This window comes from Grampus griseus (genome assembly GCF_964374135.1).
Source record: "Grampus griseus genome assembly, chromosome: 2".
Classification (NCBI taxonomy): Eukaryota; Metazoa; Chordata; class Mammalia; order Artiodactyla; family Delphinidae; genus Grampus; species Grampus griseus.
The window spans coordinates 36,569,261-36,586,817 of NC_139018.1; the positions used below are offsets into that span (position 1 = coordinate 36,569,261).

The 17,557-nt window shown below is 46.0% G+C and overlaps 1 protein-coding gene across 3 annotated transcripts in view; it reads right to left on the reverse strand.

Moving 5' to 3' along the window:
* Positions 1 to 4,513: 4,513 nt before the first annotated feature.
* The window catches only part of LOC309818672 (protein farnesyltransferase subunit beta), an 84,580-nt gene continuing 71,536 nt past the window's right edge, over positions 4,514 to 17,557 (reverse strand). For all 3 annotated transcript variants that reach the window (XM_082648503.1, XM_082648502.1, XM_082648504.1), the window contains 3 exons: positions 12,764 to 12,875; positions 11,136 to 11,250; positions 4,514 to 5,973 (listed from right to left, as the gene is read on the reverse strand). In XM_082648503.1, the coding sequence (XP_082504629.1) occupies positions 5,842 to 5,973; positions 11,136 to 11,250; positions 12,764 to 12,875 (359 nt within the window). In that variant the 3' untranslated portion in view covers positions 4,514 to 5,841. The remainder of the gene's footprint in view (positions 5,974 to 11,135; positions 11,251 to 12,763; positions 12,876 to 17,557) is intronic.

The window sequence follows — 17,557 nt, forward strand, 5'->3', positions numbered from 1 at the left end:
CACTCTGCCCGCCTGCCTGGCTTTCTTCTTGGATGTGCCCGAGAAGTAGGAGGGAGGAACATCAGCCGCCTGGCCCCGTCCTCTGAACCTCCTGCACCAGCAGGTAAAAAGCAGAGGCAAAGAGGTTGTTGCGAGGAAGTGAAAGAGGATGTCCAGGAACCAGTTAGGCATGCCGGGCTGGAGTGGAGAAGGCTGGCTGTGGTCAGCTCCCGGGAAGACTGCCTCACCGGCGCCTTGCTTGTGACTCACGCAGCATCACACTCTGCACCAGGGTGGCATGCATTTGGTGCAGGGGGCGTTGCTCTATGCCAGGGACCTGACAGACAGTGAGCAGCGGGTTAGAAGGGTGAGGTGAGCCTGCCCCTGCTGTTCGCTGTCACCATCCTTGTCCTGGTGGAAGATGGGAGCAGGCATTCAGGGCCTCGGTCATCCACCGCTGGAGCTAACTCGTGCATGTTCAGCTACTGCTCCCCACCCCCGAGGCCGCCCATTTCAGAGACCTGGGGTGGTGGAAGCACATGGGCTTTGGAGGCAGCAGATCTGGGTTCAGGTTCAGACTCCACTACTTGATAGCTAGGAAACCTTGGGTGAGTCACTTAAGCTCTCTGACCTGTTTCTCCAGTTGTAAAATGCAGACACACACCTGCCTCACCCACCTCATGAGGTTGAGTCAAGGATCAAATGAGGAGAGACAGTGACCAGGAGGCTCTCTCTCAGGGGTTGTTTGGATGGAGGTGACAAGAACGATCAGCATCCTTCAGGCAGAAGGTAAGGAGTTCATGGCTCTGGGGCTAATCCGGAATAGAGTTTTCTGTGTATCAGGATGCTTTGGGTGGCAAGAAATAGTAAATCCAACTCAGACTGGCTTACACAGCTGAAAAATGCAGAGGCAGATCCAGGCTGCAGGAGTCATGTGACAGGGTTCTGGCCGTGTTTCTCGGTGTCTCAGGGAGTCTGTGTGGACTGGCTTCCTTCTAGGTAGGAAAATGGTGGTTGGAGTCCCAGGCCACACATTCCACCATCTCTAATAGGCGAGAACTGCTTTTCCCCTGTCATCAAATGTCCAGGGCTTCTCTTTCTTTGGTCTATTTTAGGCCACATCCTTGGCTCTGAATCAGTCACTGAGGCTAGGACAGACCGTGCTGATTGGCTTAGGCCTGGTTATTATTAAACCTGAACAAATTACTCAAGCCGAGGGATGGATTAAAATGATTGGTTTAGGCCAATCAGGGCCCAGCCTGGAGGTAGGAGGGGGGACACACCCACACAAGCCTTTTGGCTGCCACAGCTGGGGAGGGGAGGAATGGATGCCACAGTGTCCACTACAGGTTTCTAGAATCCACCATGGGAGAGAACGTGGTGACTTTGCCTCTCGAGCATCCATCTCCCCCTTTTGACTACAACCCTAATTTGCACTGGGGCTTCATTCCTTCCCCATTTTTGGACTATGTGCTTCTGATGGAGCCCCATTTCCCACTCGTGGATGAAGCATTTGATCCATCAGTGCACTGTAATCTCCTGGCCACAGGATTGCATCTCAGAAAGGCACTTGGCTTGATCAGAGGCAGTGAAACGCAATGATACTCACTGGGAAGACAGCGCCAGCTGCTCTTGTCTGCTCAACTTGACCCTGAGGATGTAAGGTCTGGAGCTATTGCTACTGCCATTGTAGAACCACATGGAGGGAGCCTGAGACTGGAGCCGATACAGAAAGCTGGAAAGAAAGCCACTGAAGCCACTCAGAAAGCCAAGCTACTTCCTGGACGATTCAGTTTATGAATCAACACATCTCCTCTTTGCTTTAAGCCTGTTTGGGTCAGGTTTTCTGTCAGTTGCAACAATTCCTTAAATCATACAATTCTCCTTCCCGTTCAAGGGCAATGAATGCCCTGAGCAGTGCATGTGGGTGGCTAAAATGTTTGGGCCGGGGGCTTCCCTGGTGGCGCAGTGGTTGAGAGTCCGCCTGCCGATGCAGGGGACATGGGTTCGTGCCCCGGTCCGGGAAGATCCCACATGCCGCGGAGCGGCTGGGCCCGTGAGCCATGGCCGCTGAGCCTGCGCGTCCGGAGCTTGTGCTCCGCAGCGGGAGAGACCACAACAGTGAGAGGCCCGCGTACCGCCCCCCCCCCAAAAAAAAACCAACAACAACAAAAAATGTTTGGGCCGAACTTTACCAAGTACATTTTGTCATTTAACACTAATATTATGTACCTGGAAAGCATCCCAGCCATGAAAAGATGCAGAAAAATGCTAAATGAATATGGATGGGATTTAGTCTAGATCAGGGTAGGCAAACTACAGCCCATGGACCAAATCTGGCCCACCATGTTTTCATAAAGTTTTATTGGAGCATAGCCATGCTTTGTCTGCAGCTGTTTTGTACTACAGTGGTAAAGCAGAGTTGAGTAGTTGCTTGCAAAGCCTAAAATATTTAGCAGTTTGGCCCTTTACAGAGAAAGTTTGCTGCCCCCTGGTGCAAATCATGGAAGAACAAAATATTAGCAAAATACTTCCCCAAAATGAATACCTGCGTCCCCAAATGAAAGCAACACTGAACAGCCCTCCATCATAGACCTCCGTATCCTTGTATTAACATCAAGCCCTATTATCAGCGTTAGGAGAGCAGACTTTCATTGTACCGAACTTATCCCAGACGGTGAACGAGACATCCTATGTCTTTGTTAAGATTTGGTCTCTGCAGTGCCTGTATCTTAGTAGCCCTGGCCACAGAGGGTCTAGGAAGCCTGCAGGCCTAAGAACAGTCATTTCCCACCCCAGCCATTACCCTTTCCTCTGACTCGGGATGCTGAAGCTACTGGCTATTTCCTGCATGTAGCCCAGTGACCCTCTTCCATAAGGAGGTGGGATCAATGTAAACATGGTGGAAAGAAGAGACAAGTTCTTTTGCTTTCATAATGGAATGTCAGCATTGTTATCTGTACACCTCTGACTTCTGATGCCAATGGATTCCACTTCTGCCAACAATGTAGTGCACTAAGAAGCTCCATGTTTAGTTCCCGGCTATCAAGCTCCTGCCAGAAACACAGCACAGTTAATAGCGGTGAAATAGCCAGGGTCACGTAAGCAACCACCCTGCCGGGGGCTTCTAAACTCCATCTCTCTGCCAAGTTAAATCACCAGGAGGCAACATACCAAAATCTAAGGCTAGTCCTCCATGGCAGGACGTCGTGGAACTGTTATTTAATATTACGGCCTCTGCTTTTGTGTGAGGTCTTCCTGAGAAGTGGCTTCCTCAAGGACACTCCTGCATTGTCACAACACAGTGGCCAGAATCTAACTAGTGGCTTCTAACTCAGAAATGACACCACGAACAGAGGGCAGTTTAGGAATACTGTTGACTGGTATTGTTATCTCAGGCAAGTCCACGCTGGCTTATCCACGAGGTCCCCCTTCTGCTCACCGTAGGGTCTGGAAGGCTTCCCAACTTACACAGCATTCAAGGTGGGTCCAAGACAGTTCCAAGGGGGACGTTGGGGCCCATCTGGATATAGAGATCTGTAGCCGGCTTATATTTCTTTATTGATAGGGGGAATATTTATTTGGGGCAACCTACCTTGAATGCTATGTAAGTGCCTCCGACTTAAGGATCCACATGATAATCTGAGAATCTACCTGCAGGACCCACTTTGAATGCTCTTTAAGTTGGGAAACCCTCCAGACCCGAATGGGAGCAGAGAGAAGTCTCATGGATATGCCAGTGTAAACTCCCCTACCCTTTGGGGCCCACCTCAAATCCTCCCTCCTTGGTATAAAGCCAGTTCAGACTGAAGCAATCCCTTCTGTCTCTTAACCACACCAATTATCACTGCAATTAATCTCGTAATACCTTGAGGCTAGTGGTGGTAGAGGGTCTGGCTTTTTGTTGTAGCGATGGGAAGGGTGCATTTCAATATGTTGCTTTGTCGCCTGAACTTTTGTTATCCCAGCAAAAAACAGCATGGGCGCAGGAATTACATTCCAGGACGTGGCTCTGGCTCATGCTCCACCTCTGAGGGTACCCTCTCCTCTCCTGTCAAGGAGGGGCAGGCCACAGAGCACCCGCCTTCTTGGCTTCTCCCTGGGAGAGGGTCTCTGGCCAGACGAGGAACGCCGGGTGACACAGGATTCCAACCCGTCCCCGTCACCCACCCCACCTGCTGCTGAGTGCCTGCGTGAGGGCTCTGGAGCGCAGTCCCTGCTCGTAGCCAGGTGGAGGAGACAGACTCCCAGACCCTGAAACTGTGTGTGGAGTGCTGGGACAAACGGAAGTGCTCCAGCACGCTTTTCCCCTCCTTGTCCTCGACTGGAGAAGGGATGTGAGGAAGGAAGGCAAGTCAGACCTCTTCGTAACTACCGACTCGCCCGGCCTGCAGTCGCACATAGGAGGAGCCTGGCGACCCACGAGCAAGCTGCAGAACTCCGAACGCTGGGCACTCGGAAGGAATTTTCTTGGTACCAGTCACAAATGAGAGACATCATAGAAAAGGTTATTCTTTTACTATTTCAAGGAGGTAATACATAGCCCAATACACCAAAGCACTAGGGAATTAGAGGCAGCAGATGGCCAGAGTTTTTGAGAAGAGCCTTATGCTGCATCTCCAGGCCCCCATCTGCCCACAGCCCATGGCTGCTTATGGAAAGGCCAGACCGGCGACTTGGAGCTTGCTGTGACCATAGCAGTGGACAAGTGAGCCAACTCCTCAAGACCCCACTGACTGAGAAAGGGTTCTTCTGTGAGGGCAGCAGAGGCCCTGCCAGGCTGAACACAGCAGGCAGCGCTCAGCCCTGCCCCGGCCAGGTTTACGCGGCTACTGCCTCAGCAGCACCCAGCTTATCTAGTGCTTGGCTTTATTTCTCTGAGCCTGGAGTGGGCAGGATGTGAATAAATCCTGAGTCAGAAATTAAGGTGAAAGTCCTTCTTAGTAGTGTTAATAATTGGGGTGAGAAAAGACAACACCGTCTTTGAGGAGGGTGGGCTGGGAGTCAGTGGAAGACAGATGGAAACAGACTGGCCACAGGCTGAAGGTGCTGCCTTGCGGTCCTCAGAGGGCCTTTTCGGGGCACCTGGGGGTGGGGGGGGCGGCGCTCTGGGGCTGCTTCCTCTGGCACAGAGTTGAACTAGAGGTTCATTTTCCACTCATAATTGGCTTTCCGGGTCTAAGTCACCACAAGTGGGGCTAAAGCAAATCCTGCCCATGCACCTGCCCAACCCGGCCTTGGAGATGTGTGGTCAGTGCCCAGTGTGGCCAGGGAGGGACTCACACCTCCCGAGACCTTTCTCCTCCCACCCCAGCTCCTTCCCCTTGCAAGCAACCAGGCTGGGAGGTGAGCGCCTTGGGCACCTCTAAGTGAAGTACCATCATGTCTTTTCCTGGAGAATTCATTTTGGTGGGACCCAGAGCCCCTGCCTAGGCATGGAGCAGACTTATTTCCACCCACGGAGGCCACCTTCCTGGTGACTTAACGGTGGCACAAAGAGGAATCGCAGCAGCAACTCCAGATGCCGTAACACTCATAAACATCATTCACTTCGATGCGACGGTCACACTGGAGAGCTGCATGTTCTCCAACCAACCCTGGCCAGGCCAGAGCGGGTTCAGATGCCGCGTGGCTGAAGATTTTTGGTTGGACAGGAGTGGAAAGAATTTTTTAAAAACCACACCACTGTGTTCTCTAAACACAGAGCCATCAGTTTTGTTTTGTTTAACAAGAAAGGACAGAGAACCAAGCTTCACAGCGGCCAAGGCTTGTGCAGCACAGAATGCAGTATGTATCGAAATGTATCAACCTTGGTCTGACTGGGGAGGTGGGTGAACACAGAGCTGCGGGACACCATGTCTTCTAGTCAGTGGCAGGCTCTGCTGTTGCCTCATCCTGATGCTCCTCGAAGCCTGGAACTGGCTTTTGCAGAAAGTGCATGGTGGCCTGGATCACCTTATCTGGCCCAATATTGTACACAGGGTGAGTGGGCTGCTGCAAAGAGAAGAACAGATGCCAATTAATCACCCCAGTGGTCCCTGGAAATGTGCACAGCCTCTGCCCATTGAATGCACTTGTAAAAATGTAACATAAGGAATCATCAGAGATGCACTAGGATCTCACAAGGCCCTAGTGTTCAACAACAGGGTATTGGTAAAAACATGTTACAGTATGTGGGACACAAAGGAACATTATAGAGCCATTAAAAAACATGCTTTCAAATATTTTACGATATTGGCAAATACTTATATTAAGGTGAGGAAAACAGTATGCGTGATATTATTCCAAACTTACTTTTTAAAGTGTTGATAGATGTGATTTATATAAATAGGCAAAAAATGGACATATGCCAAAACAGGAACCATGACATGACTGTTTTAAATTTTCTTATTTATACTTTTATATATATTCCAATTATTAAAACAATGAACATGCATCTATATTTATAATCAAGAAAATGGACCACAACCCTGTTACACTTAAGTAAAGGTGTCAGGCCATATATAAATTATTTTATATTATCCCACTGCACCACAGAAACCCAAAATAAACTTTGGTCTCAGACAGGGCACAATCCTAGGCCAGTATTCAGGACTCTTCCACCCTAGGACAATGAAGAAGGGGACATAATTGCAAGAGATTTAAAAAAATTTAAGAAAATACTATGAGCAACTTCATGCGAAAACATAAAAATTCAGATAAACTGAATAGTTTTATAGAACAATACGAATTTTCAAAATTGCTCAAGAAGAAATTCTTTAAAACCTATATGAATAAGTTAAATCAATAACAATTGTTTTTTCTGCTACCACCATTCCCCCCAAAAAATACCAGGCCTACATGGTTTCTCAAGCAAGTGTTAGCTTACAAGATAATCTCTAACTTATACAAACTTTTCCAAAGAAAAAGTAGAGTAGGAAGACACCTGTCTAATTTTATGAGGTAATATTATCCTGAAACACAAACTGGAAAAGAATACAATAAAACAAAATTTTCGATCAGTCTTTCTCATGAACACACGTGCAAAAAATCCTAAATAAAAATACGAGCCAAAAATACCAGCAGAGTGAATCCAGCAGGTGTTAGAACAGCACATACACCCCCCACACTCTGTTATCACCAAGCAGGGCTTATCCCGTAACGTCAAGGTCACATCAGAATATGTATTAACAAAACACAACATCAGATTAAAGGAGAAAAGCCAGATGAGGAAAAAGCATTCAATAAAATTTAACACTAGATTATGACTGAAATAAAACAAAAAAACAACCCAGTAGACCAGGAACAGAGGGGAACATCCTTAACCTGATATGAAATGTTTACCAAAACCTCACAGTAAGCATCCTCCTTAATGATAGAATTACAGAAACCTTCCCATTACAATCAGAACACTTTCTATTACCACCTCCAGTCAACACTCCATGGGGGTTTTAGCCAACATTACAAGGCAAGAAAAGAAAGAAAATTCTTGGGCTTCCCTGGTGGCACAGTGGTTGAGAGTCTGCCTGCCGATGCAGGGGATGCGGGTTCGTGCCCGGTCCGGGAAGATCCCACATGCCGCGGAGCGGCTGGGCCCGTGAGCCATGGCCGCTGAGCCTGCGCATCCGGAGCCTGTGCTCCGCAACGGGAGAGGCCACAGCAGTGAGAGGCCCGCGTACCGCAAAAAAAAAACAAAAAACAAAAAAAAACATTTGAAAACATACAAAACAACTCTCTATATAGTTCGTGGATACATACCGCAAAAGAAAAAAAGGAAAGAAAATTCTTAAGAATCAGGAAGGAAAAAGCAAAACTCCTTACTTGAAGATGACATTACATTCTAAATAAGAAATCCAAGAGATTCTATAGACAAACTTTTACAACTATCAAGAGAATTCAGAGGGAATTCCCTGGCGGTCCAGTGGTTAGGACTCCACACTTCCACTGCAGGGGGCCAGGTTCAATCCCTGGTCAGGGAACTAAGATCCCGCAAGCTATGCGGAGCAGCCAAAAAAAAAAAAGAATTCAGCAAGGCTGCTGGGTGCAAAATTAAACTATAATTATCAATAGCATTTCTATACATTAGTAACAACAAATTACAAAATAAAATGGAAAAAAATATTCCAGTCACAATAGACACAAAAACTATAAATTTCTTAGACGTTAACTCTAACAGAAGATGTACTAGTCCTTTATGGAGAAAATGATAAAAGACCATTAAAAGAAATGTAAAAAATCTGAAGAATTGTGTTTATAAATGGGAAGCCTGAATGTTAAAGTCAGTTCCCGCCCATTAATCTTACATTCAATGTAATTCTAATAAAAATTCCACTAGTTTTTTGTGTGTGTGTTACTTGATAAGCTGATCCTAAAATGCACAGGAAATCCTAAAATGCAGAAGGCAAAGAATATCCAAAGCAGTTTTGAAGAAAAAGAATGAGGTGGGTAGGTGAGACTTGCTTACCTGCATTTAAGATTTGCTTAAGACAGCAAAGATAACAGACCAATGGAACAGTGTGTCCAGAAAAGTCACCTCATATACAGAAACTTGAGTATGTGACACATGTGATACACATCAATAGGAAAGGCTGTAAACTTCAATAAATGGTGCTGGTCAATTGGTTAACCAAAATGGGAAAAAGATAAAATTATATCCCACCTTCACTATAGACAGAAATCAATTCCAAGAGAATTAAAAAATTACATGGGATAAGCAAAACTTTAAATTGTTTAGAAGAAAATATATTTATGACCTCAGGGTAGGAAAAGATTTCTTAAGGGTAGGAAAAGATTTAAGTAAGGCACCCCCCCCAAAAAAAAACCCTCAAAAACTGAAAAGGCAAATAAAATTATTCACTTTAGAATTAAAATCTTCTATTCAACAAAAACACTAAAAACAAAGTGAAAAGACAAGTCACAAACTGGAAGAGATTCACCACACACACACCACTGACAAAGGATTAGTATCAAGAACACACAAAGAACTCCTACTACATAAGAAAAGAGCAAACAAAATTACAAATCAATACGAAAATGAGCAAAGGATAGGAGCTGGCTGGCAATTCACAGAAGACATAACACAAATGGCCAACAAACGTTTGAAAAGATGCTCAGCCTCACCAGTAATCAGGGAAATGCAGAACAAAACTGAGACACCAGTTCACATCTGCCAAGTTGGCAAAAAGGAAAAGTCTGACTATGGAGCAACTCATCTTGGTGCCATGTGAGCGTTAAATAACCCAAGCACACAGGGGCGAGGTTCAGGGCCATCTGGTGAGGATGAAGGTGTATCTCTCTCAGAAACTGTAACTCGAGAATGTTCACTGCAACACCTTGTGTAATAGCACAATCTGAAACCATCTCAGTGTTAACCAACAGGAGACTAGAAAATTAAACTGGGGTACACTTAGGCAAGGGAATACCGTACAGGAGTGAAGATGACACTTAGACAAGGGGATACCGTACAGGAGTGAAGATGACACTTAGACAAGGGGATGCCGTACAGGAGTGAAGATGACACTCAGACAAGGGGATACCGTACAGGAGTGAAGATGACACTTAGACAAGGGGATGCCGTACAGGAGTGAAGATGACACTCAGGCAAGGGAATACCGTACAGGAGTGAAGATGACACTTAGACAAGGGGATGCCATACAGGAGTGAAGATGACACTTAGACAAGGGGATACCGTACAGGAGTGAAGATGACACTTAGGCAAGGGAATACCGTACAGGAGTGAAGATGACACTTAGACAAGGGGATACCGCACAGGAGTGAAGATGACACTTAGACAAGGGGATGCCGTACAGGAGTGAAGATGACACTTAGACAAGGGGATGCCGTACAGGAGTGAAGATGACACTTAGACAAGGGAATACCATACAGCAGTTAAGATGAATAAACTAGAGCAACACATATGAAGACGACTAAGCCGCAAAAGGGTAATGGTCGGTGAGAAAGTGATGCAGAATAAATGGTGGGGTAGATACTGTTATAAAACATTTGAGGGCTTCCCTGGTGGCGCAGTGGTTGAGAGTCCGCCTGCCGATGCAGGGGACACGGGTTCGTGCCCTGGTCCGGGGGGATCCCACATGCCGCGGAGCGGCTGGGCCCGTGAGCCATGACCGCTGAGCCTGCGCGTCTGGAGCCTGTGCTCCGCAACGGGAGAGGCCACAACAGTAAGAGGCCCGCGTACCGCAAAAAACAAACAAAAAAAAACCATTTGAAAACATACAAAACAACTCTCTATAGAGTTCGTGGATACATACCTATGTAGTAACAGCACAAAAATATTTGCAGGCATGATAAATGTCAAATTTAGGATGGGGTTACGCTGAGGAAGGAGGGAGGGAAAAGAACGGAAGAGGGTTGCATAGGAGGCAAATACTTGAAACAGCTGAAGGGTTGTTACTTGGATTTTCTCAATTACTAGTGAGGCTGAGCATCTTTTCATCCACCTACTGGCCATTTGTGTTTCTTCTCTTGGAATATTTCATGACAATCTGCACAGGCCCCATCATCTGACAGCCGCAGACAATCTCAGCCGGAGTTGAGTCTCAGGATCGTGACTAGGCTCACAAGCATCTCCTGCAGCCAGGCTGGCCTGGGACTGGATGCAGTGGTGAACAGCTCGCCCGCACGGGGCTGACAGTTTTTGAGGGAAGCAGATAAAACCCAGTTAAACACACACATGACAAATCGTGCTGGTGCTATGAAGGGCACAAACCAGGCCCTGGCAGAGTGTTTTGGGTCATCTCATTTACAGAAGGTGGTCTGAGAGGGCTTCTCCGGAGGGATGGCTGCAAGCTGAGAGCTCCAGAAGACAGTCAGCCACATGGGGAGGGCTGCTGGCTACAGATGCAGAAACTCGCTACCTCTGAGCCAGCTTCCTGGGAGATGGGAACTAATGACAAGCGGTCTGGGTCCTAGGCTGTGGGACAAAGGCACAAACCCTCTGTCACAGTTTGGACCCTCGCCTGGAACCTCGAGTTTGCCAGCCAGATGCTCACGAACGGAGAACGAGCTGCAGACAGAGGGTGGGGACGGTGAGTTCACCAGCCTGTCCATGTCCTCGTGCAGCCGGTTCGGCAGGCCAAGAGCGGGTGCTCTGCTCTCCTGCCAGCCCCATCCTGGGGGCCCCGTGGAGAAGCAGTGGTAAGCCCCCCATCCCATCTTACCAGGGCATTTTCAGGCACACCCAGGACCACATCGTGCAACATGGCTCCACTGCCGAAGTGCTGGGCTATGGACAGGCCGCTCAGGCAGTAGCAGGTGTGGTAGAAGTCCCGGGACCTGGAAGGACGGGGCGACTCTTAGCAGGTGTCCTCTGCTCCCCACCGGCCCCAGCACAGCCTCTGACAAGGCCACCGCACAGACGAAGAGGCCCAGGGAGCACTCACGCATCCCATCCCACCCTCCACGAAACTCGAAGCCTGGCTTTCCCCAGCAGCATTTTTCAGAGCCCCATCCTTCCGCCCTGCTTGATAGCAGGAACTGTAACCTTACAGTCAGTCCTGTCAGCTGTCTTCCGGAAAGGGCTCTCCAGGGTAGTGCTGGCTAAATTAATATAGTTAAAAAAAAAAAATCCCACAACAAAATTTCTAGGAATGGGCCAAATTCTTCCTGATAAATTGCTGGGGACTGGCCTTCAGCTGGACCAGGATGCAGAGGTAGCAGGGTGTGTGTGTGCTGGGGGAGTGGGGGGTGAGCAGCAAAGGCAACAGGACTTGACTGGTTTCCCTTTTGGCACCTAAAGGTATTGAATCTACTCGGTAATAGTCGCCTTGATTATAATCTCTGTTTATGACACTCAGGAGTTTTAAAATCCTATATCCTCTTCTATTTAAATCAGTTTGGTTAAATAAGAGGAGGGGCTTCCCTTGTGGCGCAGTGGTTAAGACTCTGCCTGCCAATGCAGGGGACATGGGTTTGAGCCCTGGTCCAGGAAGATCCTATATGCCGCGGAGCAACTAAGCCTGTGCGCCACATCTACTGAGCCTGTGCTCTAGAGCCTGTGAGCCACAACTACTGAGCCTGTGCTCTAGAGCCCACGAGCCACAACTACTGAGCCTGTGCTCTAGAGCCCGTGAGCCACAACTACTGAGCCTGCATGCCACAAGTACTGAGCCTGTGCTCTAGAGCCCACGAGCCACAAGTACTGAGCCTGTGCTCTAGAGCCCACGAGCCACAACTACTGAGCCTGTGTGACACAACTACTGAGCCTATGCTCTAGAGCCCACGAGCCACAACTACTGAGCCTGTGTGCCACAACTACTGAGCCTGTGCTCTAGAGCCCGTGAGCCACAGCTACTGAGCCCGTGAACCACAACTACTGAGCCTGTACTCTAGAGCCCGTGAGCCACAACTACTGAAGCCCATGCACCTAGAACCCGTGCTCCGCAACAAGAGAAGCCACCACACCACAAGGAAGCCACCCTCTCCACAACTAGAGAAAGCCTGCACGCAGCAACGAAGACCCAACGCAGCCAAAGATAAATAAATAAAATAAATAAATTTATAAAAAAATAAATAAAAAAGAGAAAAGAAAAGCTACCAACACAGCAATCTGTTTACCTAACTGGCAAGGGGGTGCAAGTAAGCTGGGTAAAAAGGAGAGCACTGGAGGGGCCAGGATGGATGGATGGCACTGGATGGGGGTGCTCCCAGCTGGGCTGCTTCCTCCCATGCCACACGTGCACTAAGCAGCAACAAGGAAAGGCCCACCCCGTCTGGCTCTGAGTAGGCCTGAGGTGCTCAGCCCTCTCTCCCCGCCCCGTCCCTCCCTCCCCAGAGGCAAGGCACTCACTTGCCAGGTTTATCCAGAAGCCCCCCGGTGGGGCACTGGCAGCACATAAGAATGTACTCCTGCAGGGCCTGCTGATGAAACATCCAGCGGCTCATGCTGAGGGCAGGGTCACCTAGAGAAGACAAAGGATCAGTGTGGGCTGGAGCCTAGGAGAAGTCCAGCAAAGGATCAATGACTTCTTTGTACTTTAGGATCCATTAGGAACTGTCAGGGTTTCCCTCTAGTCTCCTTGGACTAATCTTGAAAACTACATTCTTGGGACACTCGATTTCTTCACCCAAGTCCCGAGACACGTCCCTTCTCCTGAACCTTGAAGAGTCAAAGAGCAGCAGGTCAGAGCAGCACTTGGCTTTACTTGAAGTGCCCCTTACCCTGGATGACCACCCTAAACCACATCCCTTGCAGGCACAGACAAACTGTTTAGCTCAGCTTACCAGACTGCCCTCTGCTACTGCTCCTGACTTGGTTCACAATTCCTTTCCCTGGGCTCCTTAAGACATTTCCTCCAGTGCATCTCTGAAACTTGTTACCCAGACTCTAGTTAGCCAAGAGAACTCTAATGGGGTGATAATGTCTGTTTCTTCTACTGATACTTGTCTTAGCCTGGATTCAGTCTATCTCTAAAGGGACTTAGAGAATTTCCCTAAGAAGCATTCTAATAACCACCCTCCTGCATCATATAATATGATAGCCCAAGCAGAAATGGACAATTCTGGTGATAATATTAAAGTACTGTCAATCAGCAGTACTTTAATCAGCAGTCAGACTCCTGCGGACCACTCGGTTATCAAGGGTGGAGGAGGGACAAATAATCAATAGATAGATGTGCACGGAAACATTTATGTGGGAATACACACATAGAATGTGCATTAAGTCTCTGGTTAATTTTATACTTTGATACCTGGGCTACAAAGGTAGCAAACAATCTGTAAATGACAACCGAAAGCTAATTTTTCTTCCAGTCTTCTTGTGTTTCTATGCATTTTTCTATACAGGTATGATCATTTTGTATCTTACGTTTTTCATTTAACTCTACAGGCATACATTTTTCTGTTCTGCTACATAATCTTCATAACCATCATTCTAAAGAGCCCTACAGCATTTCATTAAGTGGACACATAAGGTAATGGCATCAATACAGGCTCTGGATCCAAACTCTCATATATATGAGCAGAGAATCTTCTGTGGTAAAAATTCATCAAAGTTTATAGTAAATGTGGTATATAAAGAGAATATGTAGGCAAAATAGTTAATTTTGGAATATTTATATACATAGAATACTACAGAAAATAATCATTTTTAATTTCTTAAATGAGAGATGGGAGGAGAGATGGATGCAGTTGGAAAGCGATCGCCGTCTCCTGGGTTGAGCACTGGATGAGGTGCACGGTCAGCTGATGTTTGGGGGCCACATGCAAAAGCCACTCATCTTCAACACCCGAGTCCCGCCCTGCCCCTGAGATGCTCACACTAGAAGAGGCACATGGGAACTGAGCCCAAGGAAGGAGGAGCACTTTCAGGTCCCCCCTCTCATGCTCAGCCTGGCACACAGGCTTACTGAAGGAAGTGCTCACACGATTTTAATTACTTTCCTCTTTGTTCTTTCTCCACCTGTGAGCACAGTGGACTCCGTAGGAGATACATACATATATGATGGGACTTCACTCTATCTTGTTTCCAGGGTTGTTTCCAGTTCCTTGCAATCATAAAAAATGCCGCAATAAACATCTTTGTGAATCTTCTCTATGTCTAGGATTATTTTCTTCAAGTAGATTCACAGGAGTGGAATGGTTCAGTTAAAGGGAATAAACATTTTTAAGGCTTTTAATAGATACTGATAAACTGCTTTAAGACTTTATATAGCTGCCAGCAAAATTTAAGATTTTCCTGTACTACTTCCAGCACTGGTTACTTTGAAAAAAAAGTTCTCAGCAATTAAAATGTTAAAAAGAAACAGTACCTGATCATTTGTTTTGCTGTGCATGCCTCTAGTTACTAATTAGGGTGAACTGTTCCCATAACTTTTGCTTACTAGTTCTATTTCCTTTTGAGAGTGTCTGTCCTTTTGTCTTCTGAGATCCAAGAGTCAATTTTATTAATCTAGCTTTTTACTGTATTTACTCTTTATCTGTATCGTATGGCATACCTATTTCTCCCTTTTGGCTCTACTTTTTTGGTTATATGGGGTTTTTTTTAATTGCATAAATATAGTTTACACATATGCTGTAATCACAGTGTTGATTTTCTCCTTTGTGATTTCTTCTTTTAAGAAGCACATTTAGTGGGTACAGGGATTTGGGCGGGCGGTGATGAAAACTCTAAAATTGATTATAGTGATGGTTGCACAACTCTGAATACACTAAAAACTACTGAACTGTACACTTTAAATGGGTAAATTGTTCAGTATGTGAATTACATCTCAACAAAGCTGTTATTTTTAAAAGCATATTTACTAAACTTTAGGGTAACTGCATTAAACATCTGTACAAAATATACCTTTACTTCATATCCTATAAGAAATAAAAGACGGTTACCTTAAGGTAAATGATAACCTATCGCTAGAACTGGAATCTGAAAAGAAAATGCTATGTTTATTATTAAAAAGATTACAGAGTGTTTCAGTTACCCCCTATATTATTGAAGTGTAAAGGCTCAAAGTTCATAAACTCGACAAGGAACTTCCTGAGATCTTGAATTTGCACATCAACACACATAATTACGGTGAGATGAAGGGAGATATGATTACAGGCTGATAACTGTGCACTGGAGTCGGCCTTTTAAATCCTTTACATCTCTCCCTTAAAATACAGATCCCCATTATAATGTCATTTTGCATTTCAAAGGTTCCTTTTATCTGAGAAATCAAAAGTTTTTCAAACAGTAACTGACAGGTACAGCACATGTAGCTCAATTTCACAAGTGGACAAATAAAGCCTGGGGTACATCCGAAAGAACATGGCAGCAACTAGTAACTATCAATCCAAACAGAAACTCACAGGCCTGCTGCTATCCTACTGCTCCACAAAAACAAACTGACTCACTAATTTAGTCAGCATTTGATATTTTAAAGATATTAATAGCAATTTGTTCTTGTACTCAAATACTGTCTTCTATACGTAAGGCAGCCACCGCATGGACTACGGAAGAGATAGGGATTGGCCTGGGTTCATGTGCTACAGTGTGCCGGTCCCATGTCATCTTTTTAGTTATCAGTATGATCATCATCATCACCTTTTAAAAATGTATTTGTTCACTTACTAAAAGTAGTAACACACATGGTAAAAAAAGAAAAGAAAAGAAAAGAAAAAAGCAGCCTACAGTACAATAGGAAAAGTACATTTCTCTCCCCCCATCTCCTACCCCTCTCCCAAAGGTACCCGTTGTTAAAGGGGAGTTGTGTATACTTCCAGGAAAGCTGGGTGGATGCCAGCCTGTGTGCACACAGACAGACTGTTCTCGGCCTGGCCTGGCCTTTGACACTTTCCGTTGTGTCCTGGAGAGCTTTCCATGTGAGCCCATTGCAATGCAGCTACTGTATGAAGAGATCATAATTTATTTAACTGTTAGCCTTTTGGTGGGCAGTTGGGTTGTTTGCTATTAAAACTCCACTTCAACACACATCCTTTGCAATGTCTGTGCAGATAAATTCCTGCCAGTGTCCTCACTGGGTTTAAGTAATTTAAACTGATGTCTCCAAACTACCCTCCAAAAAATGACGCACCTATTTACACCCCTCTAACAGTGAAAAGTGCCTGTTTTCCCACACTTTCCCCAACATAGGGTATCAAATTTTCTCATCTCTGCTAATCTGACAGTAAAAACAAATAGGGTCCCACTGCTTTTATTTGCATTTCATTAACTATCACCTGTTCGTCTGATTAATGGCCACCTACAGATGGCAGGGCTCTGATACCATGATAGGTGGCAATCAGGTATAAAGCAAGTCACTTACCCATGCTGTACTTTGTTTCCTCACCTGTAAAATGGGAATAATGATAGAACCTGTTTCTTTTTCTTTTTCTTTTTTTTGGCCATGCAGCTTGCGGTATGTCAGTTCCCCAACCAGGGATTGAACCTGGGCCACAGCAGTGAAACCCCGGAATCCTAACTACTAGGCCACCAGGGAATTCCCGGATAGCATTTGTTTCATAGGGCTGTTTGGAGGATCAAATGAGAAAATACATGTGTAATACTCAGTTCTGCCCCTGGCTTGCGGTGAGCACGTGGTAAGTCTCAGTAGTTGTAGCAGCTGTAGTACAAGCAGCAGTGTAGTAGAATCCTCTGCCTGTTTTTCCGTTGGGTTGTTCATGTTTCCTACTGCTTGGTATGACTTTCTCAAATGAAATTAAGCTCTTCATCATTTATCCAAATATTTTCCCCACCTTGCTACTAGTTTTGTCTATAGAATTTCTCTTTTGTAAAATAACTTTTGTCGTTTTCCTTTATGTAAGAAAGATATATTATTGTAGAAAAATTAGAAAATAGAAGTAAAAAAGAAAGAAAACAAACATCACCTGTCATTTCACAACCCAGATACCTTCCATTAATTTTTTGGAGTCAACTCTTCATTGAAAATGGAATTACATACATACTGCTTTGAAACCTAACTTTGATCACAGTACATTGTGAATATCGTTCTACGTCGCATCTCCTTTTGACTCTCAACGTCAGCATTTTGCCCACCACTCAAAACACTCCCGTCTTCCGGAGCCCTGCCTAGTCCAGGCCCACTGTTTGCTGAGGCGTGAGCTTTGGGCCTAACATGGGCCTCCTTCCAGGCAGTGAAAAAAGCTG